Source organism: Orcinus orca, chromosome 5, assembly GCF_937001465.1.
Source record: "Orcinus orca chromosome 5, mOrcOrc1.1, whole genome shotgun sequence".
Taxonomy (NCBI): domain Eukaryota; kingdom Metazoa; phylum Chordata; class Mammalia; order Artiodactyla; family Delphinidae; genus Orcinus; species Orcinus orca.
This window is the reverse complement of record NC_064563.1, coordinates 79367136-79392332: the sequence shown is the minus strand read 5'-3', so window position 1 is coordinate 79392332 and position 25197 is coordinate 79367136. Positions and strand designations below refer to the sequence as shown.

The following is a 25197-nucleotide window of genomic DNA, read 5'->3' as shown; positions in this document are numbered from 1 at the left end:
GCTGAGCGAGGCATCAGAGAAACTAGGAAGAGGAATGTTAGGTGAGATACATACTTGCCACACATATACTACATTTTGTAACAGAAGTATACCCACTTTGAACAACAAACAGCCTGGGAGCCAGGGAAGGCTTTTTATACCAGAAGTGAAATTTGAGCTTGACCTTGAAGTTCATCTTCCTTCTATTTCTCCTCCTTGGTATCAGTTTTGATCCCAGAATAATTATTCTAATCATGGACAGTCTGTAAAAGAGCAATGCTACTGATACATCCGTATCAAAAGAAGTATTTTGTTTTGATGTGGAATTAGGCTTTTTTTTTAATGGCCTGTTAGCTCTGATGGGAACTATTCAAAAGTCCCCTTAGGATTTTTACCAAAACTTTCTTATTGTTCCTCATAATAATATAATTAAACCTGTTTTTCCTTAAGCATAGGCACTGAAGATCTTTTAAAAGAACTTTTGAAGCAATAATACATAAACATGATTTAAAATATGGGTATTTTTCTAGAGATATAATTTTAAAATATAAAAGCTCATATTTATTATTTTTAAAAAATGTTTAAATAAGTAATAGCATATGATAAGTCCTGTTTTATACTTTTTTCCTTGTAACAAATCTGGGCAATTTCATAGCAGGACATGTAGAGCTGCATCGTTCTTTTTGGTGGCTACACAGTATTCCACACTTAGAGTACCATAATTTATTTAACTAGTCTTCTATTGATGGGTGTATGGGATGTTTCTAATCTTTTACCAGTACAGACAGGTCTGTAATTCTTGTACAGATACAGTTTCTCACACTTGTCGGTCATGAGTATTTTAACAGGATAGCTTCCTAGAAGTAGAATATGCATTTTAAAATGTTGATAGACATTGTTCGATCACCCCCTACAGAAGCTGGACCAATCTATACTCTCTCCGGCTGAGTATGCGTGTCAGTTTTCCCAGTCTTGCAATCTAGTATATCTTCAATATTTTTTATCTTTTCCAATCTGGTATCAGATACTTTAAAATAATCCTTATTCATTATTTCTCTTGTATATATTTTGTTTAGCTGATAATATTGCCACTATATTACTTTCTGAAATATATTTGAAATGCGCAGTATTTAACTTATACTGTTAACCTAATGAGAGTTATGGGCTTGTCTGATTAATTAGCTGTTATTTATACTCATTCCTGTGGATGAAGTGCATTCCTAATCAGAAACACCTGGTTTACATTAACCTTTTTAAAAAATTTATTAATGTAAAATATATATGCTGAAAATACATCAAAAAGTACTAAACATGTGAATGGATAATTATAAAGTGAACATATATGTAATAACCATGCAGTTCATGAAAGCAGGACATTGCCAGCTTTCCAGAAACCTCTTGTGTGCCCCTCCCTGGTCACAACCCTGTCTTCTTCCCTAGAGGTAACCATTCTCCTGACATTCATAATACTGTCCTTACTTTTCTTTATTATTTTGCCTCCTATGTATGTGTCCCTAAACAATATAGTTTCAATGTAGCTGTTTTTAAATTTATATGGCTAGGTCGTACTGTGTGTGTCTCTTCTCTGACTCAACCCTCATTTTTATGGAATTCATCCATGCTGATGTGTGTAGTTTTTCATTCATTTTCACTGTTGTATAGTATACCATTGTATGAATACACCACAATTTATCCATTCTGCACATGGGATGTTTGGGGCTGCTGTGAACAGTACTGCTATGAATATTCTTATATGTATCCTTGTATACATGTACTTGAGTTTCTCTAGGGTGTAAAGGTAGGAGTGAAATTTCTAGGTGGAAAAAAAAAGGAAATTGCTAGGTAATAGAAGATATATATATATATGTCTTCAACTAAACTAGATGGTATAATCTATTTTTCAAAACGCGGATACCAGATTTCCACTCCTACCAGCATCTGTGAGATTTTTCTGTTGCACTACATCCTTGCGTATACTTGATATGCCGGACTTCAGAATTGTTGCGGATCTGATGGGTATGTAGTAATATCTGCTTATGGTTTTAATTTGCGTTGCCCTAATTACTAATGAGGTTGAAGCCTTTCCGTATCTTCTTGGGCCTTTGGATTTTCTCCTTTACATCCTTGTTCAAGCCTTTGCCTAGTTGTGAGTTGTCTGGGTTTTTCTTATGCATTTTTAGGATTTCTTTATATATTCCAGATATTAGTCCTTTGTTGATTATACACATTGTAAGTATCTGCTGTCACTCTGTGGCTAGTCTTTTCACTCTCTTTATTGTGTCTTGAAAAACATCTAATTTGACATTTTGAAGGCAGTACGTTTGTAAGTTAAAGACTTATATGATGGGACATAATGAGACATTTCTTACATTAGTCCTTTAAAATAACAGTTTATTATTTGTTTCTCCACACAATAGTGTACCACCATGGAAACTTTATATATAATGTAGGTTTCTGTCAATCCCTAAGTTTACCCCTGTTTTCTTTCTTTTGTTAAATATTTATTTATTTGGTTACACCGGGTCTTAGTTGCAGCAGGCGGGCTCCTTATTTGCAGCTCGTGGGCTCCTCAGTTGTGGCATGCGAACTTCTTAGTTGTGGCATGCATGTGGGATCTAGTTCCCTGACCAGGGATCAAACCCAGGACCCCTCCATTGGAAGCAGGGAGTCTTAACCACTGCACCACCAGGGAAGTCCCTATCCCTGTTTTAATAAAAGAATAAGAACTAGTTGACTTTTTTAAAGGTATCTGTTGCATTTTACTCTATATATTATGTGACAGGTAATACAGTTAAAGCGATGCAGTGTATTAGAAAAAAAGATAAGTCCATTGGGTTTGGAACTCAGTTGTCTGACAGACAGATCCAAGACCCAGGAAGGAAATCTTTACATAGCAAAACTAAGCATCTATGCTCACAGGAAAGCCTCTCGAATCCTAATTTTATATGTAATGCTTACCATCTCTGTCGTCTAGTTACTTAGCCCCTAAGAAAATTAGAAGAGGAGAAAGTTACTTTTATATAGACACACTAATAGCCACGAAGGCTGAGCTGTTGACAGCAAGAGAGGAAGCAGAAAAGCTATGAAAGCAAAAGCTGAAGGAGGAAATAAAACTCCAGCAGTTGGGTTCTATTTAGTGAAGGTACCAAGAGTGCTATTATGACCTGGCATGTCTTACAACATCCTTTGTATTTTGTACTACACCATAACTATTACTCATGTGGGTTTGTGTAATTGTCAACAGATGGGGAAATTATGTTCAGTGTACTTTGCTTTTTAAGAAGTCAGAGATGTAAAGATATTCATAAAAAGATTTAAAATGGGGAGAAAAAGGTGGTGTTGCTGTTTACCTTTAGTCATCCAGAACACTTGATTATCCTGACAGACACATTTCCCACGGGTTTTGGAGAGCTGAAGTGACATTGACTATGATTTACGTTAGTGGAAAGATTTGTAAAGGTGAAACTCAGCTTTTCTCAGTCCTAGTGATTGACTCCAAAACACTGATTCTGCACTCCTTTGGCATTCTTTGAGGGTCTGTATAAATCCACTCTAGTCCAAGCCACTGTCCTATCACACATGACCTATGAAAGAAGCCTCCTAATTGGTCCTCAGACATTCACTCTTACTTTCCTCTAATCTTTTCTTCACTCTGAGACCAATGTGATCTTTTGAAAATGCAAGCTCTTCGCATCTATGGCTTCAAGCCCTTTGAGAAGGTCCTTTTGCCCTTAGGGTGAATACCAAAGTCCTCAACATGACCTACGAGGGCATTGTCTGGACCTCAGCCCTCTTCTCCTCGCTGCAGCCACTCTTCCTCTTGTTTCCTGCCTCCCAACGTTCCTGGCCTTCCTTGAATGTGTTAGGTTTCTTTGCCGTCTCAGGGCCTTTTTCCTCTGCCTGGAAAATCCTTTCTCCTTTTGCTCTCTGGTGTCTGCCATGATCTGACCCAACCACTCATTTCAGCCTTGTTTCCCACTCCTTTTGCTCTCTCTTCTTTCAGATCTCAGCCCTTCCTGACCCTCTGACTAACTCCCCTCCCCAAGTCATATCTCTCACTGCATTCTGTATTGTTATTTCTTGGAACTTGTCACCATTATTTACTATATAAGCATTTGTTTGGTTACACAGTTGCCTCCAACACCAGATGTTAAGTCCATGAGGGCGGAGACATATCTGTTTTATACCCCCACTGCATCACCAAATCTAACAAAATACTGATTCACAGGAGGGACTCAGTTAATATTTGTTAAGTCAATAAATGAAGACCCAATAAACACAAGGTAATGTGTTGGGCATTGTGGGTAAGAAAGAGAACTAGAAATGGGAAACAAATATTATTAAGAAACTCAAACTTACCTAGTTTGAGAAGATTAGAGAAGGTTCAGCATTAAACTTTACTAAGTGGGTAGAGTTTATCCAGGCAGCATTGCTATTGGGAGTGGGGAGGAAAGTCATCCTAAATGGATCAAACAGCAAGAGCAGGGACAGGGAGAAAGGAAAATATAGGATAAGTTTGGGGCATGCAGAGTAAATATGCCTGATGAAGTGCGGAGTTTGTGAGGTGAGCTGTCGGAAACAAGGCTGAAATGATTGGTTGGGTCAGATCATGGCAGACTCTGGACACCATTGAAAGGAATTTAGATTTTTGAGTATTATCCAAGAAACACTGAGAGGTTCTTTTTTTGTTTGTTTTTTGAGCATGATAGTTACAGAATTACTCTTACCTTCTCCTTGATGTGTAACTGTCCTTTTATGCTCTCATTCTTTCTCTTAGACTCACAGAGAGTCTAAAGTTAAACTACCCACAGGCTCTGAATCTCATGCTTTGTACCCACCTCCATCCAGTACATCCATTCAACACCTCTTCTTTCCCTCTTATTGTCAAGCATCTCCTCTCTCTGCCATCTCACACCTCTTGGTTACTTCGTGCTCCCTGCGCTGGAACTTCTCCTGATTCTTCTTTCTACAGATCCTCCCCCACCTTCAACAGTAGTTTTGTTGCTTCCATACTGATGTCCATGACAAAAATTCCAACATGATGTCTCTGAAGAGACTTTACTCCTGACGGCAGTTCCATATTCATTGTCTGTTCACGCAGCACATTTTTTGTGCACCTACTATGTGTCAGGCACTATTGCAGGCTGGAGATGCAGCAGTGACACCAAACAGGCCAGTCCCCAACCTTACGAACACTCAGTTCTGCTGGAGAACCAGGAAACCAACAAGCAAATATAAGACCAAATGGTGACATAATGAACACTGTCACTGTAGGTCTTTCCAGTTTGATGTCGGCTTGCCCCAGTCTCAGCGTCAGACAATTTTATTTTTCTTTCAAATCAGCAACTTGGTTTGACTTCCCTGTTTGAGGTAGAAGCAGGATTTTCCAGATACCCAGGTTTGTATCTGTGGATCCATTTGGGGGCATATCCCCTGATAGCCAGCCGGTCTGTTGCCCAGTCCTGAGGATGATTCCCTCAAAATGTCTGTCACATCACCCTGGTCAGGCCTTGGTCACCCTTTGCTTAAATTCTTTAAGTAGCCTCCTAAATGTCCCCCACTGCTTTCTGGGATTTTGCCCCTGCATTTTATCTTTTCTACTGACACCAAATTCATCTTCCTAAAACATCTCTTTCAATATCTCACTTACCTGTTAAAAGACTTCAGTAGCACATTTATTTAGAATAAAGTACAGGCCCACCTCCAAAGTCATTTATATAGTTTTCCTTCCTATGCATGATCCTTTAGAGACCCTTACCTTTTATAGACACTATAATGCACTTGTATTAGATGGAATCATATGAAACTGCCATTTTCATGGATCCAACATGGTTGGTTGAATATTGGCAATTTATATGTTGCAACCTAATCGCACTTCCCAGACAATTGGTTGCCTGTATGTCTTTCTCCCATGTTACATTGTGAGTTTTTTGACGATCATGTCTTGATCTTAATGTTGCTTCTATCTTTACTGTCTACTACAGCATCTGGTACAAAGTAAACAATGGCAGTCGAGTGCCCCCACTCATGTTGTGATCTCCTGCTGCTTCCATTTCCTATAATGCCCACCGACTTTACCTAATCACATCCTACCCACCCCTCACTGCCAGCCTGGCTCATGCCTCCTTCATGGAAATGCCCACTACTCCACCTTCATCTCCTGCCACCACCTCTGAGCCAGCAGTATTGCGCCTACTCCCTGCCAAAATCGAATATCATTCTTTAACCTCCAAAGCATATATGTTTTCCTTTGTGTTTTCCGTATTACTTAGCATGAAGTTGCACTCTTAACAGTGAGTTGAAAGATGTCTGTTTCTAGCCCTCCCTTTCCACTCCGGGACCCACTACCGTATTTCCAGCTGTCTATGATATAACTGCTCTTGGATGACTCACTGCAGTCCACTCAACAGAACTGAAACTAAAGTCATATGCCATCTCCCGGGTCTGCTCCTGGCCTACATCTGCATCCACAGCTTGGTCTCGAAGCCATCTTGGCTCTCCTTCATTCTCTATCCTCCTCCTGAAATAACATTCCACTGGATCATCACAGTGATTGCACTCCTTAGCCTGGCTTCAGATTTTTATATAATATATAAAGTCTATCTCTGGGAGCTTCAAGAGGAGAAACATGTCTCCCAAACCACAGCAACGTTCTCTAGGACCTAGAGCATCCCGATAAACAGGCCACTTCCTCCTGGTCTTGCGCCTCCCCTGGGGACCTCTCCTCTAACATGTTTTCCGGTAGATATCTTCACCAAAATATAATGATCTTTCAAATCATAATTGCCTTTGTTAGTATATGTCTAAGATATACTGCATCACTGTGTCTCCAAAATTATCTCTCTGTCCTGATAGATATGTTTCTGACCTCAGGAAGAATGTTGCTGGAACACATTTTCTTCATTATTAGAATGATCTCTGGAGTCCCTTTCATCAGCACTTTGTGAGAAACCATCTCCTTCCAGTCTGCTGTTGTTTCCCAGGGGTTAGTTTTTGTCTCAGCAGCTGAGTCCTGACACCCAGAAAGACAAAAGCTCACGTGTGATACCTTGTGTTATCGGCAATGCACTGAGATAGGGCTGGGCATTCACAGAGAGGGCTCAGAAGAAACTTGTTTGAATATGTTTTATGTGTATAGCTTCTGTTTGTGTATATTTATGAACTTTTGTGCGTCTCTGAATGTGTTTCCCATATTGCTCTCTAAGAAGGATTCATCCACGTGGTCTGGGAGGCAGGGATAGCTTGGATATTTTCCTTAGCCATCAGGCCCGTGACATTACAAACCAACAAGCCAGGTGCTCCAAAGGCTCATGGCCGCAGCTGGCACAGGTGAAGAGCCTACCTGAGCTGCAGCCTGGGGTTTTCTTTCCCACCTGCTTGAGGTCTTCCTTTTCCCTCTAAATATGAAAGACTAATTTTTCTGTTAAACATTAAAAGGAATGTGGATGTGTATACATGTGTGTGTATTTGTGCTCCTGTATGCATATATACATTATTCGTATATACATATATGTATGCATGTATGTATAGATGAAGGAAATACACCAACAAGTAAACAGTGGCTTTCTAGATGGTGGCTTTTTCCAAATTCTCTATGATAAGTCAAATTATTTTTATTAGTAGCAACAACAACAACAAAAACCTAATAGTTGATATTTTTAAGGATAGGACACAATTATTAGATGATTGCTGAGATCAACCCTCTGTGTCAACCAAGGACAAAGAGACAAGCAGGGGCCTAGTAGGGAACAGAGGGATGGACTTCACCTTAGCATCTCCAGATGAGAGAAAGTGACCAGACGGTGAATTTGGGCTGACTTGCAGGGTGGGCCAAGGTTACTGAAGGTTGTGAGCTGAGGAACTGGCAACTTTGTTTGGTTGTGAAGGTCAGGAGCCTTGGACAGTGGAAGGAAAGAGAAGGAAAATTTGGGGGTCAGGGTGGGGGTGGGAGAGGTGGATAGGGAGTTCGTCAGGGTTTCCCCCCAAACTCAGCTGTTTTGAAAAGTATGGAAAAGGTGAGGAAAAGCTCGAAATACACTTTCAAGTTCATGAAGAGATTTTATGAAGAGATACATGCAGTGGGAGAGAGAAAAGGCAGACACGTTTCCAGTTTGGTTTAAATCCCCTGTGACTCCAGATGGAGGGGTTTCCTGAGTGATCAGCGTGGGGACACTGGAACCTGGGGGAGGAGGGATGGGTCACCCCTGCATGGGCGGCAGGGTTCCTAACAGCAGGTTCATCATTAGGTCAACACACAGCTCCCCCACCCCCTCCCCTCCCTCAACTCCCACTGTCTAAGGACACAGGGAAATTTATGATTAGAATTCTTGGTTAAAAGACAGTTTCTAACCTTTCTGAACTTGGAACAAAAAAATTGCATGAAACAAACATTGTCAAGGACGTTTCTCCCACCCCGCCTAGTCTCCTGGTTCTCTCCAAGAGCGGAAGGAGAAATGGAAAGATAAAAACAGGGAGGGTGACTCTTCCTTGCTGTGGCTCACTTCTTTCCTCTGGGGCGGTGTTCTGGAAGTGGGGACCCCCTGGCCTCAGAGCCAGGAGGGGACACAGCAGAGCCTGGCTCTGCACCACCTCCAAGGCCTCCCTGCTCTTCACCAAGCTGCTCAGCTGTTCCTTACCAGTCACCTCCTTACCGAATTCCCCGTGAGGAGCCCTGGGCTCCGGATGAGCAGCACACACGCATGTCTAAAAGCCAGAAATAGAGTAGGAAACAGGAAAGAACAAAGAAAGCCACAAAAATCAGTTTTGAAAAAGAGCTAAACTGAAAACATACTCCATGACGTTTATGTCTTTTCTCTCTGCACAATTCAACATTTGTACTTGTCTGCATCTCAGTTTTTCATTCTGATGAAGGAACATTTTCCAGTCTGGGCCCTAGTTTGAAATCTGAGGTGGAGAAAGGCTCTTTTAAACCAGTTAATATGGGATTTGCAGTTCCCTGTGTGTCATGGAGGAGTACAAACAAAGCAGTGACGTCCCCACCAAGGACCCCGCCCACCTACTGAAAAACATACAGTCCTTTCCCTTAGAAGCCCCTGCTGAAATCGGGCAGGTGGAGAAAAGCACGAAGTCTGCTGCTGTAAGGAAGCGTCCAGAGCATACACGACTGACAGTAGCAATTGTCTCTCTTCCTGAACTCCTACTATGAGCCTGACGTTTTATGTATAATCTGTCACTCCATCCTCACAATTCTTCAAGGTAAGTATCCTTATCCTCATTTTGCAGATGAGGAAGAATGTAGAAGTTAAATAATTGCCCAAGGTCACACATCCAGAAAGTGGCAGAGCTGAGATTTGAACCCAGGTCTTTCTCACATCCACTGTGTACGCTGCCTTCTGCTGGCCAAGTTCATGAATGAAAACAGTTGGGTGATTCAGGCAGAAACACACAAAGCAACATTTTGGCCCAAATGCTGTAAGTCTTACTGTTTCTCCCTCCTGACCAACTGAATGAAATGCATCTGAATTAAAAAAACCAAGAACAAGGGGAAGAAAAGAATAAAAAAACCAAGAACATACCATGTTCTGTGTATTACATGTGCTAACTGCTCAGTGGCTGCTGTGTCTAGTGGAGCATGGCACGAGTCAGGAATTTAGAGGAGGCTGTTTATTATGTCTTGGCCATGGGACTAGTGATTCAAGCACACACCTGCCTCAGTGGCTTCCAAATCCATCAGACAGAAGCATCTAGAATATGTAGTCAACTGAAGATGCATTTAGAAATATATTGCAAAATAGCCACCTCAGATTCTTTGTGGAACAAGAAAGGATGGAAATCTATAATATAACAAATATGTTCCCCGCTTATGGCAATCTTTAGACCATTGGATGTCCAGTGATGTCTCTTGTGCACCCAGGGACTGTAGAAAACATCTCATCATAACTCAGAAAACTCGTTTTATGAGTGTCTAATATTAGAATGAGACCTACAGTATATTAAATAAATAAGTAATCTGTTCCTATGAAAGGGTCTGCACCTAAATTGAGGGAGCTGGGAGAAATCTCAATATAGGTGCCCCCCCACCAAAAAAAAAGAATTCTAGGGAGGTCTGGTTAATAAAAGCTGCTGTCCTATTAAAATGGGTCTCACTGATTCTTGCTCCTCATGGAAAATGCCCAAGTGCTTCTGGACAATGTATGCTGGCAGATGTGAAAATGCAGTTGAAATGCTGCAAAACTCAGGTTTTCCAACCATGGAGTTGCTGGTACATAGAAAAGGCCTCTGCCTTAAGGATCTTAAACCAGGTGACCCTTAGAATTGCCGAGGAATCATTTCAAAAAACGCATCCCAGGCTCCTCACTGGCCTGTTGAATCAGAATGCCAAAGGTAGAGGGTGATTGGATGTGGGATATCTGTGAATTCCAAGCAGAGAGTTATTTTCTAAATAATAGAGGCCATTAGCATTTCAAAGAAATTTAATGGCCTTCTTTTTCTTTTTTTCTTTTTAGCCACACTTCCTCTTAAACTCTTCCCACTAGTCTTTGCCCTAGGCCAGATGTTTAGAAAACCATCTCAGTGAGATCATGAATGGCCGTCATGTTTAAAGAGCTATGCATTGGTGTTAACTACTCTTTTAAGGTGTCAACTGGGCCATATAAAACAATGGCTTCCTATGTAAATGTGTATGTATTTTCTCAGAGTTTTGGAGAACAAGTGTTCAGTTTGCTTACATGCCTTCATTTCTTATATGTCTCACATATCAAACCATCATCAGAGAGATTTGCAGGTACACAGGGACCATCACAACTTGAGGTTTAAAAGGGGATAAAAGTTTTTGTGCAGAATCTAATGAATACACATGAGGTGACCCAAACCACTTCTAGTTAGGTCCCCAAGGATAACATGGATCCTCCGAATGTGTGAAGGATGCTTTCTAAGACCTTTGGAATCCACAAAGATTACACACGTACAAATATCATTTAACAGACGGATTCTCCTTTACAAAAGGCAACCTAGCACAGTGGTTAGGACAGCTTTGGAGTCAAACCAACCTCAGTTCAGATCTCAGCCCCTCCACTGTCAGTTGTATGATCCTGGGCAGGACCTCAGTGCTTCAATCTGCAAAATGGGGGTAATGGTATTACCCACCCCATAAGGTTGTGGTGCAAGTTATGTGAAATGATGCGTGCCAAACACTCAGCACTTCACCTGGCACATGGTAAACACACAATAAATATTAACCATTAATAATAGTGATAATAAAAATGACACAAATAAATTAGCTATTAATAATGATGACACTAAAAATATTTTTTAAAACTGTTCTCCCCCTTCAGAATTTTAACCATTGCATAAAGAGCAAAATGTGAAATTCAGCGCTTGTAAGACTTAAATTCTGCCACTAAAATAAGTTCTACAGATGTAATAGCATATCTGTAAACTGGTACTGACAGTGAATTATGATGTGGGGGACTAGCTAATCAGGACAGCTGATGCTACCTCCCCCCCAGTCCATAAATGTAACATTATGCAAAGGAAAATATGATTTAAAATTTTTGAGTCCCTTTTGCCCTGGAAAAGGTGAGCCCAGTACTTTGCCCTTTCACAAATGCATGCGTACTGCCCCTGGCTTTCTTCAGAATCTCATCGCCCTCCTGAATCCTTAGCACCTGCTACCTTCCCCACAGCTCAGGGTGACTGCCATTTGAACTTGATGCTGAAGTGTTTTCTCTCCCTTAATGAACAGTTTTTGCCTGGCTGGAGGTCTTACTAAGAGAGTCTCATACTGTTTTTCTCGTTTTTATAAGGTAGCCTTTGATACCATGAACTGAGCCACAGTCAAATGGAAGGTCATACTCTTTAATTCATCTTGAATTTTTCTCTTGGCTAAGAGCCATAGCTTTTTAAAATATGTCACTTTTCCAATAAGCACTAGAAGTTGGTTCTCTTTGAGGGGCCATTGTTCTTAAAGAAACGATGATTCCATTGCCTCCAATGGCCCAGTAGAGATGGTGGAACCAACACTGGGATGTGGGGTCTCTGGCATGGCTCCCTCACTCAGTAATCCATTCCCTCAGCTGGCCTTGCAGCCTGCACTAACCAACCGTGTGCCTTAGGAAAAGTCCAGACTACCACGTTATGGACCCTGGAAACACTTGAAATCAGGAATGTTAAGTCAGTTGCTACTAAAAATCTGCTGCATAAATGGGTAAACTTTTCTCAGTTTCTTTCCCCCAACTGAATGTCATGGTAAGACTTGGTAGGGCATAGAGACCCTAAAAGAGTTGAAACAAGAAAACAAAACAAAACAAAAAGGGTATGAAATAAACACTAATGATCACTGCCACTGGACCTCATATGTTTCTTTAAATTGGGGTATAGTTGTTTTACAATGTTGTGTTAATTTCTACGGTACAGCAAAGTGGAGTTCCCTGTGCTAAACAGCAGGTTCTCCTTAGTTATCTATTTTATGCATATTAGTGTATATATGTCAGTCCCAATCTCCCAATTCATCCCAGCCCCCGTTCCCTCCTTGGTGCACTGGACCTCGTATTTAATGCCTCCCTAGTTATATTATTCCTGGCTTTCCTCCTCCTTATCCGTCTGGGAAATTGGAAAGCCACAGCCAGAGTGCTCTACAGGGAACTAATGCGAGGAACAGTATACAGATTTGAACGTTGACAGTGTTTCACAGTTAAAAGTGTCCAGTGAGTGATCCTCCTCTGGATCCTGGACCCGGTTGGCTTCTTCTGAACCTTCAGACCGAGCACTGTCCTACACTGCACTCTGCTTCCTCCATTTCCTCTAAAATTACGACTGTGTGTTTGCCAGGTTGCACTCTGTGCGTTGGGTTGGTAGAAATACATTAGGTCACACTGACGGTTTCACTCTGTTTTCTATAAAAGGCTACAGGAATCTCATGGAAATTTTTGCAAAGTTATATGCAAATCACAGAGCCCCGGCCCTTTTCTTAACAGGATGGCAACCTTGCTCCTCGGTGGTACCTGGGACCCGGAGATCCTTTCTCCACTTACGTTTAGCACGCAGCTCACCGGGTTAGCCGTGCCGCCGTTGGGACCTCCCACCTGGACTCCCATCACCCACCTCTCTTGAGACTGCTCTGGCAGGGCTGGGGTGGGGTGCAGCCTTTGCTCAGAGGGCCACATGTTCCAGGCAAAATCTGCCCCCCTGGGCCATGGGCTCACCCCTCGGGGCCCCTTGCTTCTTTCTCTACTGGGTGCAATTCGAGGTTGCCGAGCTTCTCTCCAAAGTCTAAAATGGTGGGACAGTAGGGACCTGTGAGAGGCCCCATGGCCCGACACACCGCCCACCCCAGCTCCCAATCTGAACACCAGGCACCCCCAGGCCCTCGCTGCCCTAGAGGTCTGCCATGTGAGTGGGCAGGTTCATCAGAGGGACGTATTTGTCCCTGGAGTTCTTCTCCAGTTGAATGTTTCTATTGTCAGTGGCCCCAATCTGGAAAAACCCGTCATTCTAATCCAGCCTGCCTCCCCCGTATCATGAGAAGGAGGGACGAGGAAGGAGGGACAGTTTACGGTTATGGTTTATGGAAGATGAGGGAACTCCAGCCTTTCCCAGACACTGGCAGGAACCACTTCTCCCAACAAGTATTCTGTCTGCTTCAGCCTACCCAGGTTCTGTCACGATTTTCTAGCTCTTCCCTCACCTCACTCACTCCTGAGGTGTCTGGTTCAAAGATCACCCTCCCAGCCTTCCTTGGCTACCAAATTGTCCTGTTAGGGGATGGGTGGGAAGTGGGAGAAGAAATAAGTGAACCAGACTGGCCACGTGTTGATAATTGTTGAGACTAGATGATGGGTACGTGGGTATTTATTATATCATTCTCTCCCTTTTGTATATGTTTGCAGTTTTTCGTAATAAAAAGTTTAAAAATTTAAAAAAAGTCCTCCAACTTTCAAAACACTCAAGAGAGAGCCCCTACCCCCAACACAGTTTCATGGAAACCCCACACCAAGGCAACAGGCAAAGATGACTCCATTACGTATATATATGTATATATATATATTCCTTTTCTAATTTTTTTAAGGCCCACTGCTTTATTTTCAATAGACTAAACCTTATTTCTAAGAGGTCCCAAAGTTGCACTTACTTCCCTCAACTGGGTTATGGGGGAGGGCTTGGGTAAAGGGTTCCTTAAAATCCTGAAAGTTTACACTTCCATGTATCTCACAATCTTATTGTGAGGATGGGACTTGTTCAGTGTTCTGAACTTTGCAAAGGAAACGTGCTCTCAATTCAAAGTGTCATTCTCTGGAATTGCACCTGGCTCAGGAAAGGACTGTCTTTGTACTTGAATTTAAATCTAATGGAGAACCTTAACACGGGCATTTGCATGACTAAGAATTGCTGCTGTCTTTTTTCCATATGTCACTTTCTTGAATGTGTTCTAATAAAATGATTCTAAAGCGGGCTGTTGATATACAGTGATTTATAAATACTTTCTGTTGAGTGCTGAGGCCCTTAATTTTATACCAAGACTTCACCCCATCCCACTTTCTGGAAAGATCTGTTTGTTGGGGACAGATGCAATGAGTGTACGTCTGGCCTAGTTGCGGCACCACTGCAATTGCAGTCACTAATGAGAATCACGTCAACCACAGCGATTTTGTCTTCTGGTTGCCTAGCAGCAGAATTTGTTTTCCAGAATAAAGATGGCCATACGAAGTAGATGAGTGTGATGGGGGAAAGTGGAGGGGGCAGGGCAGGAACAGGAGGATAATTCCCTCGGCCAGAGAAAGGGCAAGGCAGAAGGAGAGACAAAGGCAGCCAAAAAGAGAGGTCAAGTTCTAGTTCGTTCTGTTCAGTGATAAGAGTCAGCATGTTCAAGTGATTACCGGTTGTTAAACTTTATTTACAAAGTTGCACCTTTTGATATCAAGTTAGAGCAAGCAACAAATTTCAAAATCTCAGCAAACTAGAAGCAAATAAAAATATCTATTTCCAAAGGTAGATATTTTGAGAAGCACTTTTGATTCCAGTCTTTATCCCCCTTCAGCCAGACTGGCCAGGGCACTCTCATGAGCCAGTAACCAACTTGGGCCAGTTCTTTGGGACAGGAGGCTTTGTTAGAAACCTTGTAAGGGGCAGAGAAGGCAGCACCAGACAAGGAGCCTTCCGTATACTGAGCACCCTTCTCACACCAGATGCTGGGAAGGCACTTGATAGACATCAACTCCTCTAGTTTTCAGAGCCATCCTGAGAGGCAGGCAGTACTGTCTTCATTTTCCAGAGGCTGAAGCTGAGAGAAGCAAATAACTTGTACAGAGTCATAAAGCTAGATAATAGCAGATCTGTGATTCAAATTCAGGTCTTGATCCCCAAACCCATGCTTTCGGACCACAGGGCTGATGGCCAGTGCCCAGCCTGGGCTCTCCCTTGTACCTTGTCATGGTCTTTGATGAATTTTGCAACCTCTGTGTGCCCTGGGGGTGGTGGCGTGTGGCCAGAGCCAGCATCCTGCTTTTCCTGTGATTGGAGATCCCTTCCAGGTCAGGGTTTTGCAACCCACATCCTCATACCTGGGACTTATTTTTGTAGAGCACAGTCTGATGAGGCTGAGATCCCCGTTCAGTTCTCACAGGGATTTGCTCACTCAGAAAATATTTGAGTGTCCCTAAGTGCTGGGTATTATGAACTAGGTGGGCAAATATAGACTCAGCCCCTCTTCTCACAGAGCTTACCAGTGGAGGAGACAGGCATTAATCAAGGAACACTTGCATGGTTATATAATTATAACTGGAAGGGACCTTGGAGATCCTTGAGATCCACAGATGAAACTGAGACCCAGAAATGCTAAGCAGTTTGCTTAAGACCATATAGCAAGTTAGGGGCAGCACGAGGCCTAGAACTCAGTAGATTTCTATTCTTAGACTGCCTTTTCCCTACTAGGTCGCCCTCCAGTCTCTTGCATACCCAGAAACTGCCCCCTAACCACAGCCGGCCCTATGAACGTATTGATCAACCAGCACACTATCCCAGCCTAGGAAAAGCCAGACAGCACACTTTGTAATGGTAATCAAACAGCATAGTGAACTAAACCCTTGAGGATGGCAGTTACCCAAGCCTTGTTGGCAGACTTATTTCAGAGCCCAAAGCAAGAACAGAGAGGCAAGGCTCCCGTGCTGTAAGAAGAGTGCTTGCAGGTGTTTCAGTGTTTTGGTCTGACCCAGTATTTTCTCATCTCCCAAGTTCAGTAGTCATTCATTCACTCACTAATTCAACAAATATTTATTGAGTGTCCACTAGGGACCGTGCACAGTTCTCAGAGCTGGCGACACAGCAGTGAAAAAGTAGAGTGCCCTCATGGAGTGAACATTCCGCCTGGGGGAAACACGATAAACGAATACATAGGTAAATATCAGCATATCAGAAGGTGATAAATGCTACAAAGAAAAGTGTATCAAGAAAGGGAAGTGGGGAGTGCTAGGGGAGCGGTGATGCATTTTTAGGTAAGGTGGTTGGGAAAAAGACATCCCTGAGAAAATTATGTTCTCCGTCATCATTTTACACACACACACACGACTGTGCAGTATGATTTGAAAAGTCCCCTAAGTCTTCCCCTACCTCCTTCAGAGAAATAAAGGTTTCTCAGTAGCATGTCCAAGAGCCCAATTCCTAGCTTTCCTTTTTTTTCCTTTGAGCTGAGTCAGTGGTTCTCAAACTTGAGTGTACACCAGAATCAGCTGGAGCTCTTGTTAAAACACAGATTGCTGGACTCCACTCTCAGAGTTTGTGATTCAGTAGGTCTGGGGTGGATCCAAGAATCTGCATCCCCGGGTGCTGCTGCTGCTGCTGGTGGTCCAGGGACCTCCCTTTGAGAGCCACTAGGTTAAGTATTATAGCTGGAAGATCTCTGCTAAAATCCTGAGAAAGGATATATCTATCTATTCATTAGGTTCCATGGACTTTATCAAAGTAGCTATTCCTGGAAGAGCAGGATCCTTAAGAAATGTGACTTTTTTTTTAAAACTGGGGTAAGTTTCAGAAGCGACAGCCCAAGACCCCAAGCATTGAGGAGTTAGGGCAAAGGACAGGTCATGAAAAGACGGTGACAATATTTCATTGCTTGTCTATCAATGCCTTGCATTTTCCTAGCATTTAATATGTTTACAAGCCCTTTCCTCACTACTCTCTTTTGGCAGTTAACCTGTTAGGTAGATATTTACAGATGCCATTATTACATTTTGTAGGTAAAATAATTGAGACACAAAGAGGTTATGTGGCCTGCATAGGGCATCAAGGATGAGAACCCCAGTTGCTTTACTCCTAGTCCAGTGTTCTTCTTCTACTCGCACTCTTCATAACATGAGCTGTAGCTTTCTCCTGGGGCCTCTACACCAGGCCATTAAAATCCAGGACATGTAGTTGCTCTTTGCCTTTGCTCTGTTCAAAATCCCACTTGCTGCAAGTAGATTATACATGTGGGTGATTAACTGTGACAAATACTAAGCCCTGCATGAGTTTGCTCTACCATAAACACTTTCTCTTCTACCAGGTATTGTACAGAGAAAATGCTAACTCATTTTAATATTAGCCCAAGCTAGAACTAATCATTATGAAAGCAAACCTGCTGGGGGAAAAGCAGACCTAATACTTTCCAAAGGCAAATAGAGATGGTATTTGATTACGTGTACCTTTGCTTCCATGCCATTAGTCGAGATAATTGAAAGTTTCCTGTAACACTAAAGCACGTAGCGAAAGGAGAGTGGATTTTGTTAAATCTGATGACTGATGAATCACTTTCTCGGGTATTTAAATATACCAAAAAAAAATCATGGACATGAAACATAAAATCCTGTTTTCCAGTACTTGCCTTTCTGTTATTTTCTCCAGTCCTGCACTGATTCCTCATAGTGAGAGAGTAAGGTCCCTCACTGAATCTCACAGACGAGGACCCAGGGGTTACAAGGAGCTGTTTCCCATCAGCTTCCATACATGTTTTTGACCATCGAAGAGCCCAAGGTTTTAGAAGTTTCATTTCTAAAACTGCCCTCATCTGTCTCTCAACCCATTGGTATTCTGACATTTTCCTCCTGTACTGCCGTTGGGACCACTCATTTATTCAATAAGTACTTAATAAGTACTTAGTGTGTACCAGACACTGTAAGAGCCACTGAACAGGCTATGAAAATGAGTTAGAAATAATCCTATCCTCAAAGAACATGGCATATATTAGAATCACTTTGTAAATTATAGAATAGTCAACACTGAAGTGTATTCTAGATGTAGGTCATAAACCCGTGTGAGCATCTCCCCATTTTAATTCTCTGTGTGCTCAAAGAAAGCTAATTAATGAACTATTTTAGCGTCAACATAAAACAGCCATCATTAGGAAAGAAAACTTACCTGGAGAGGAGAGTGGGATACGGAAGAAGCTCTACTCTGTAGCTCTGAGCACGCACCAAGATGTGCATTGGCAGCCCCCAAAGCATGGTAACAAGGGGGCGGTATAGGATCTAGTATCTGCCGTAGATATTCCACATGTGGACTCTAACAAATTGAATTTATGAGGATCATAAAATTTGGATGATAAGAAATTCCATATTGTTGAAAGATCTGGTATGAATGTGTTTTTGCTGAGCTTTAGACTCCAAAGTATGCTATAAAAATGACTGTTTCTTAAAAATATATAGTTCATGCCCACTGCAACACAAGGATTGAGCATATAAGAAAACAGGTTGGGTTGGAGGAGATGTGGTGGCATGCAGAGGATTCGATTAGTTGCATCTGTATTAGAAAAGCCATGAGAAGAGATGCAGACCGTAATTCAACCGTGTGTGTGTGTGTGTGTGTGTGCGTGGGTGTGTACCTATGTGTACACAAATATACATGCACAGGAAAGGTGTTGAAGCCCAGTAAAAATGATTTTATGAGGATGTGAGCCCTTTAAATAAATTCCAAATTCATAATCCAAAAAGGAAGACAAGTTTAGAAAACCGCAAGTGCAGCCAGAAGACAAGGATAAGATTGTAGTTCTGGTGACCAAGTGGCTCAAGGAACACCGCTCACACACCTTCCTCCTACTTGTGTTGGGCCATCCGATGGTGCAGCAGCCCTCCCTCCCTCCACTCCTTAAAGGAGCTGCTCTGGCTCTGACTCCATTCTGCTTTTAGGTGTGCTTTGTTAATAGTCGAATCCCAAGACAGGGGTTCAGGGCAGATACACAGCTGGATCTCAGATCTGTCCCATGAACCCTATTTATGCTAGCTCTGCAAGCCCGTCCTGGCCCGGGAGGGAGTTTTCACAGCACAGGTGCTGTATCCAGCCTTACCAATGACCATCAGGGGTGCTAGTGGTGTGATCATATAGCCAGGCCTGCTGTGGGTGTGTCTGGTCACGGATAGCGGTAGCCACAGGGAAACATAGCAGTGATGGGGGAGGGGGTCTCTATGTATCTGCCTTTGAGTTTCCGGGATGGTGGAATAAGGTGTGTTATTCTATTTGTAAGGATGTCCAGAGATTCTGTTGCCTGGCAATGGTGACCTTTTAATGGGCCTTACACCCAAGCATCGTGTGAAGTTTTTAGATCTGGCTATGCTGAGTTCTGCTGGGCGGTTGCCATGGCATCAATCAGGGTAAAAGGATCCCAGGGTGCGAGTGGGGACTGAAACATAGTCGATGTAGAAGCAGGGTTTAGATTTCACCGGTATGGCACGCTCACTCTGAGAGTGACCCAGAAGTATGGCCCTTCAAGGCGTTGCTCTGGTATCTCATAGATTCATGAGGACTTGCATGGGCTCTTGGCCCTGAGAGGAGCAAGTGTTTAAATTGATTTACACAGTTAAGTTCCTACAAGGCTGCCGGAAGTTAGCAATGGAAATAGGAGGCTTTGTACTTCCCAGATTCTTCCTTCATTCTCGTTTGGCATTGAAGATGCTGACATATTGCTTTATTTGTTGGGACAGGCAACCAACAAACTTGTTGGAGAGCCATTGATATAGGGGCCTCAAAACCAGACCACTACAAATGATCTAAGTACTGTCTGTCCACCCTGCAAGGCAAGCTGCAAAGCAAGCTCAGAGATGGAATAGGTCATTAAAGGGGGAGGCCCTTGCAGGGTCTCATTGGTGGGTTGGTGTTGCAGGATATACGTGATCACATTCCAGCTTAATGGCTCAGCACAGGGTGGCTAGAAGGGCCAGACAGGTGCATAGCCTTCTAGGAGAGGCCATCAACCCAGCATTTCTAGCTTCTGAGGAATAAATGATTTAGAAATTAAAGTGAGAAGGTAGTTATCACAGTGAGTCTGATGGTGTTACAAAGATGATTGCTTAGACCATTGCCACATGCCAGTTTCCCATCAGACCTCAAATTTGGCTATAATAGTCAGAAATCTGGCTGTTTTCTCCTGGATTAAATGTCTTTTGAAAGAAGCATATGCAAGTAGGGGTGGTGGCTGGGATCCAGAAGGTTGAGGCTAGATAGCATCGATATCTACACTGGACACATTGGTCTCTTTGGCAAATGTTTGACATGGGGGAAGGCTGTCAAAGATTATGGCCAAAGTAATGCAACGATTTGGGTTCTGGAGGGTCCCCTTAACTATCAGAGACTATGGGAAAAGCTAATACATCCTCAGAGATCAATGAGAGGGTCATTTATCCAAAAAACAAGAGAATGAATATTATTAATAATTAGTGACCCTCAATAAATACTAGATATCCATCACATCATTTATTCACTCAGCAAATATTTATTGAATACCGACTATGTGCCAAGTGCTATCCTAGACAACCACAAACCAGACAAGAATTCCTGCCCCCATGGAGCTTACATTCTGACGGGAATACAGACAAATAAAGAAGTAAAATCTATAAAGTACAGATGATGACACATGCTATAGAGGAAAAAATATAGCTTCAAAGGATGTAAGTAGTGCAGGGGATGAGGGAAGAAGTGAGGGGAGGATCTGAGTTCTGGTGACTGACCTAATCGGAGATGCAGAGATTAGTGAAATCAGGCCAGATGGTCTCAAGGCAGATCATGGTAATGTGGCTGTGAGTTTTGGAGGAGAGGGAGGGTTGAGGGTTCTGTGAGGAGCACACACAGGTCTTAGAAATTTCTCTTCATTACTCGCCAGAAAAGCATGAAGACTTGGGGAGGAGTGGTCTTACCTAGGGAACAGGTAGGGGCTCTCAGGTAAGATGGCCTCTCCCCCAGCCTTCATGCCTCCTGTGGAGCCAAGAGGGTGCCCAGGAATGTGCCCCAGAAGTCAAGTGGGCCCCAGACTACTCCCCCAGCCTCCACCAGGGGTCCAAGTGAGCCTTTCTGATACGGTATTAGCCTAGGTTAGAGGAATCTGGATTCCATCCAGTCTGACGGGGACTTCACCTGTGGTGTGACCAGACATCCCTCAAAGTTCACATGATGAGATTCTTGAAAATAAATACAGGTGTGGTCCAAGTATAAAATGAGTCCAGGAACCGAGAGTTCATGGAATACCTGTTCGTAAACCTCTAGAAGCTCAAAGAGGCTTTGCGGATTCTGAGAAGTACGGCGCAGTATGTGTTTTGTCTTCCATAGGCTTAAAATATGAATCCCCTTTGGTTACCTCACCCGATTCCCAGCAGACTGCAGGGCCCCTCAAGTCCAGCTTGATGAAGGTTCAAGCAACAGGAAGAATAGTTCCCAAACATGCCTGTTTGGGACAAATCCCAGTCACCGGTACAAAGGCAGAAAGAATTCCAGTTCTCTTTATCAAAAAACAGCATGGGGCCCTGGGAGACCCTGTGAAGAGGCACAGGGATTCAAACTAGAGGCTTAAGATATTAACTCATGTAGAATCTGTTCCTTGGGCCCAAGTAACAGATATGTTCAACGTAGATCTGAGTCCCTGGCAGCAGGAAGATGACTCAGTCACAGTTGTGAGGTAAATGTGGCTTCCTCTCCCCAAACCCCACTTTGGACCCAAAAAACTTAGGCAGAAGACTGGGGAGTTAAGGAGAAGCTGGCTTTCTCCTCCCAGCTGCATCAGTTTGCCCTCAAGAGACAAGTTTTTGGTTGAAGCCAAATGAAAGGGGAGCTCAGGGTACTAGCATGCATACATATACACATGTACACACACACACACACACACCCTCCTATTCATTGTGTAATACCTTCCCATCTAATGCAAAGCCTTATTTCTAGAGAGGTGCATTGTAAAAGTAAGTCCAGAGAGTTGTCTTCCTTAGCTATGTAGAAAAATTAGTCTCAAATGGCATTGGTTAGCCCTTCTAGAAAAGGGCGGCATGGAATAAGTTCATTGCAGCTCAGGTTTTAGTCCAGGAGCCAGGCGATGCATGACAAACAAAATGACATTCTCCATGTGGCTGTGAGAAATCAGATGTGACATCTGGTTATTTTCTATTTTCTTGGATCAACACGTGTGCTCAGGAGGGGGCTTCTGACTCATACCTGGTATGAGTCAACCATCTTTTGGCCTATCCTGATAAAAGTTTAATTTTAAACTAAAACTACAGGATGCAAAAACATTAAAACTTACATGTAGATGTAGATCATTAGCTAGATAAAGAACCAGTATAGTTTTATAGGATCCATGTCAAATCATACTAGTAATTGGATTTGTCATTGCTACAGAATAAGTTCCATGAGGGCAGGGATTCTTGTCTGCTTTTTTCACTGCTGTATCCCCACTGCCTATACCAGTGCCAAACACATAGTAGGTACCATGAGTACAATTGCATAGTATAGAACAAGTGCAATTTTTTAGTGTGCAGAAATACAGTCCATTTTTAATGCAACCAGACTGGTAGGCAAATACTCCATTGTACCACTGGGGGGTAGGAAGAAGTTCTGCAGAATCATGTCATACTTGCAAAAACAAGAAACATGCTGCTTGAGTTAAGGTTAATGCAAGAGTAGAAGACAGGTTTGTGTGTCATATGATAAGCAAAGCTAAAATCTGAGATCGAGGGCCAGGACTGATAAACAAGGAAAGCAATTGAAAAGTTAGCAAAGAATCTCCAAGGCCATAATCAAAGGAGCAAGCAGAAGCCCAGGTGCACAGCCAGGTGTGGGAAGCTACCATGTGGTTTGAACACTGACAATTCAAAGGATTCTGATAAATGCCGACCCTTCTCTCAACAGAGTTTATACCCACCCATGAGTTTTTAAATGTATCACTTGACTTTTGGGGCTCTGTAGATAATTTCTAATTAAGAATGGCAAATGGGAAGATTGAAAAAGGAAAAGCGCCAAGGGCTAGGAGCAATAAAGAGAATAAACCCAACAGCTCAATGTCTAAAAAAAATGAAAAATTGTTATGAAAAATCAAATTTGAAAAATGTCTCTCATTTGGTTTGCTTCACTGAGTTGGTCGCCAATGAGGAGGACCACAGTTCCAAAGACATTGTTGATTGCAAATGCACTTCTCCTCACTGCCCTGCCCCACCACCACGCTCATGATTCTCAATAAACATTCCTAAAGCTCTGGGAAATGAAAATGTGAGAACTGATGCATCTGTTGTGAGTCAGCCCAAGAGATGGCCAACAATGAAATCTGATGCCAATTCCCTGATGGCAAATGAAGCTGGGCTTCAGCTTGATTTTACTGAGCTTTAGAACTGTTCCCAAAATACACAAAAGGAAAATAAAATATGGTCCTTAACTACAAGAATTGTATAGTCCAAATGGGAGATAAAAAATATACTCAAAAAACAAAATTCACACTATGTATGATGCATAACTATTGCTTTAGCCTAAGAGATTCCAAAAGCTACAATTATCTCTCCTCCCTCTCTTTCTCTATCCAACACTAAGGATGAGTCATAGCATGTAATGGCTGTAGTCTTCTGGTTGTTTAAAAAACTAATAATAAAAATAATAATAATCATGGTAGTAGTAGTAACAACGACAATAATGAAATCTAGTATGTCTTCCCAAATTGCATTTAATTTGTATATGTCTCTATTTGTCTTAGAATGGCCCCTTTACATCTGTGTCCCTTTCTTAACTTTATCTTTCCTACCACTCTCTCAATGTTCCTGTACTCCTACCACTATCTATTCCTAAGACAATATCTTCTCTATTCAGAGAAGAGAATGAAAGCAGATGTCTTTGTCAGGACAAGCTAGGTTATGCTGTGGTAACAAACAACTCTGAAAATACTGTGGCTTAGAACGACAAAGATTTATTTCTTGCTAACACTACATATTCATAATGGGTTGGCTCTATTCATCATAGGGAATCAGGGAGCCTAGCTGATGGATCAGCTTCTAAAATTGCCAATTACTGTCCCAGACAGAAATAGAATTCTAAAGGACCTTAACCCAAAATTAAATGATCCAGCCTGGAAATGACTCAACTTCAATGGCCAGGAGTAGTCATATGGCTCTACAAAACCAACAGGGGCCAGCAAACCGATCAAGTTATTTGTCCAGAAGGCAAAGAACTAAAAATATTTGGTGAACATCAGAACGACTACATTAGCAGTAACATCAAGTCATAGTTGCAAATAATGTACGTTTTGGCTCTAACCCATTTCAAATATTGGTCTACTCAACAGGTGTGTGTGTGTGTGTGTGTGCATGTGTGTGAATTTCAAACATATATATTGAAATAATGTTATTCATGTTTAAGTCATTGTTTGCTTTCCATTACTCCCACTGCCTAATTTTCACTAGGCTCCATCCCTGACTATTAGGCCCTATGTATATGGGGTCAGTGCATCAATGACCAATCAGAGTATAAAGATTAGAAGGCTTCTTGTTCCTTGTGAAACTTTTTCTAGACTTCAGGAATCAGTTTTTGAGGATACAATGTCCTGATGAGTCTAGAGGGACATGAGCTTTTTCATATCTTAGGGCTTAATTTATTACATTATTTATATGCTAACCTGTAGAGTTCTCTATTGGTATCTGGCATCAGACTCTACACAGAAAGTGTTACACAGTAGGGATGTGAACTTATTGAATCCCTTGTGGCAGAGTCACTGACTAATGTTTGAAAGGATGTTTTATGTAAGTGCAAGAACATGACACATGTGCCACATTGCTCTTATTATAAGTAGTGCTATAAGATTACATGACCTTGTTCTAGAAATCACATGGTTACTCCATCGTTAAGCAGCTAATGGTTTCACTGGGAAGCCAGGGCAAGCTGTACTATAAACCACATTCAAATTGTCTGTAAACACAGGGTATTGGATACAAGCAGACCAGGGCAAGAAAATATAGCACTGCAATGAGAAGGAAGGAACCCCGGGTTGAAGTCAGGAAA

General features: G+C 42.3%; 1 protein-coding gene across 16 annotated transcripts in view; it reads left to right on the top strand.

The window, feature by feature from the left end:
• The window catches only part of KALRN (kalirin RhoGEF kinase), a 653035-nt gene that overhangs the window by 449645 nt on the left and 178193 nt on the right, over nt 1-25197 (top strand). For 8 of the 16 annotated variants that reach the window (XM_033403880.2, XM_033403878.2, XM_033403876.2 and 5 more), the window contains exon 34: nt 12915-14388. The exons of the other annotated variants lie outside the window; for them this stretch is intronic. In XM_033403880.2, the coding sequence (XP_033259771.2) occupies nt 12915-12977 (63 nt within the window). In that variant the 3' untranslated portion in view covers nt 12978-14388. Of the gene's footprint in view, nt 1-12914; nt 14389-25197 lie in introns of those variants that run through there. 16 annotated transcript variants of the gene reach the window in all.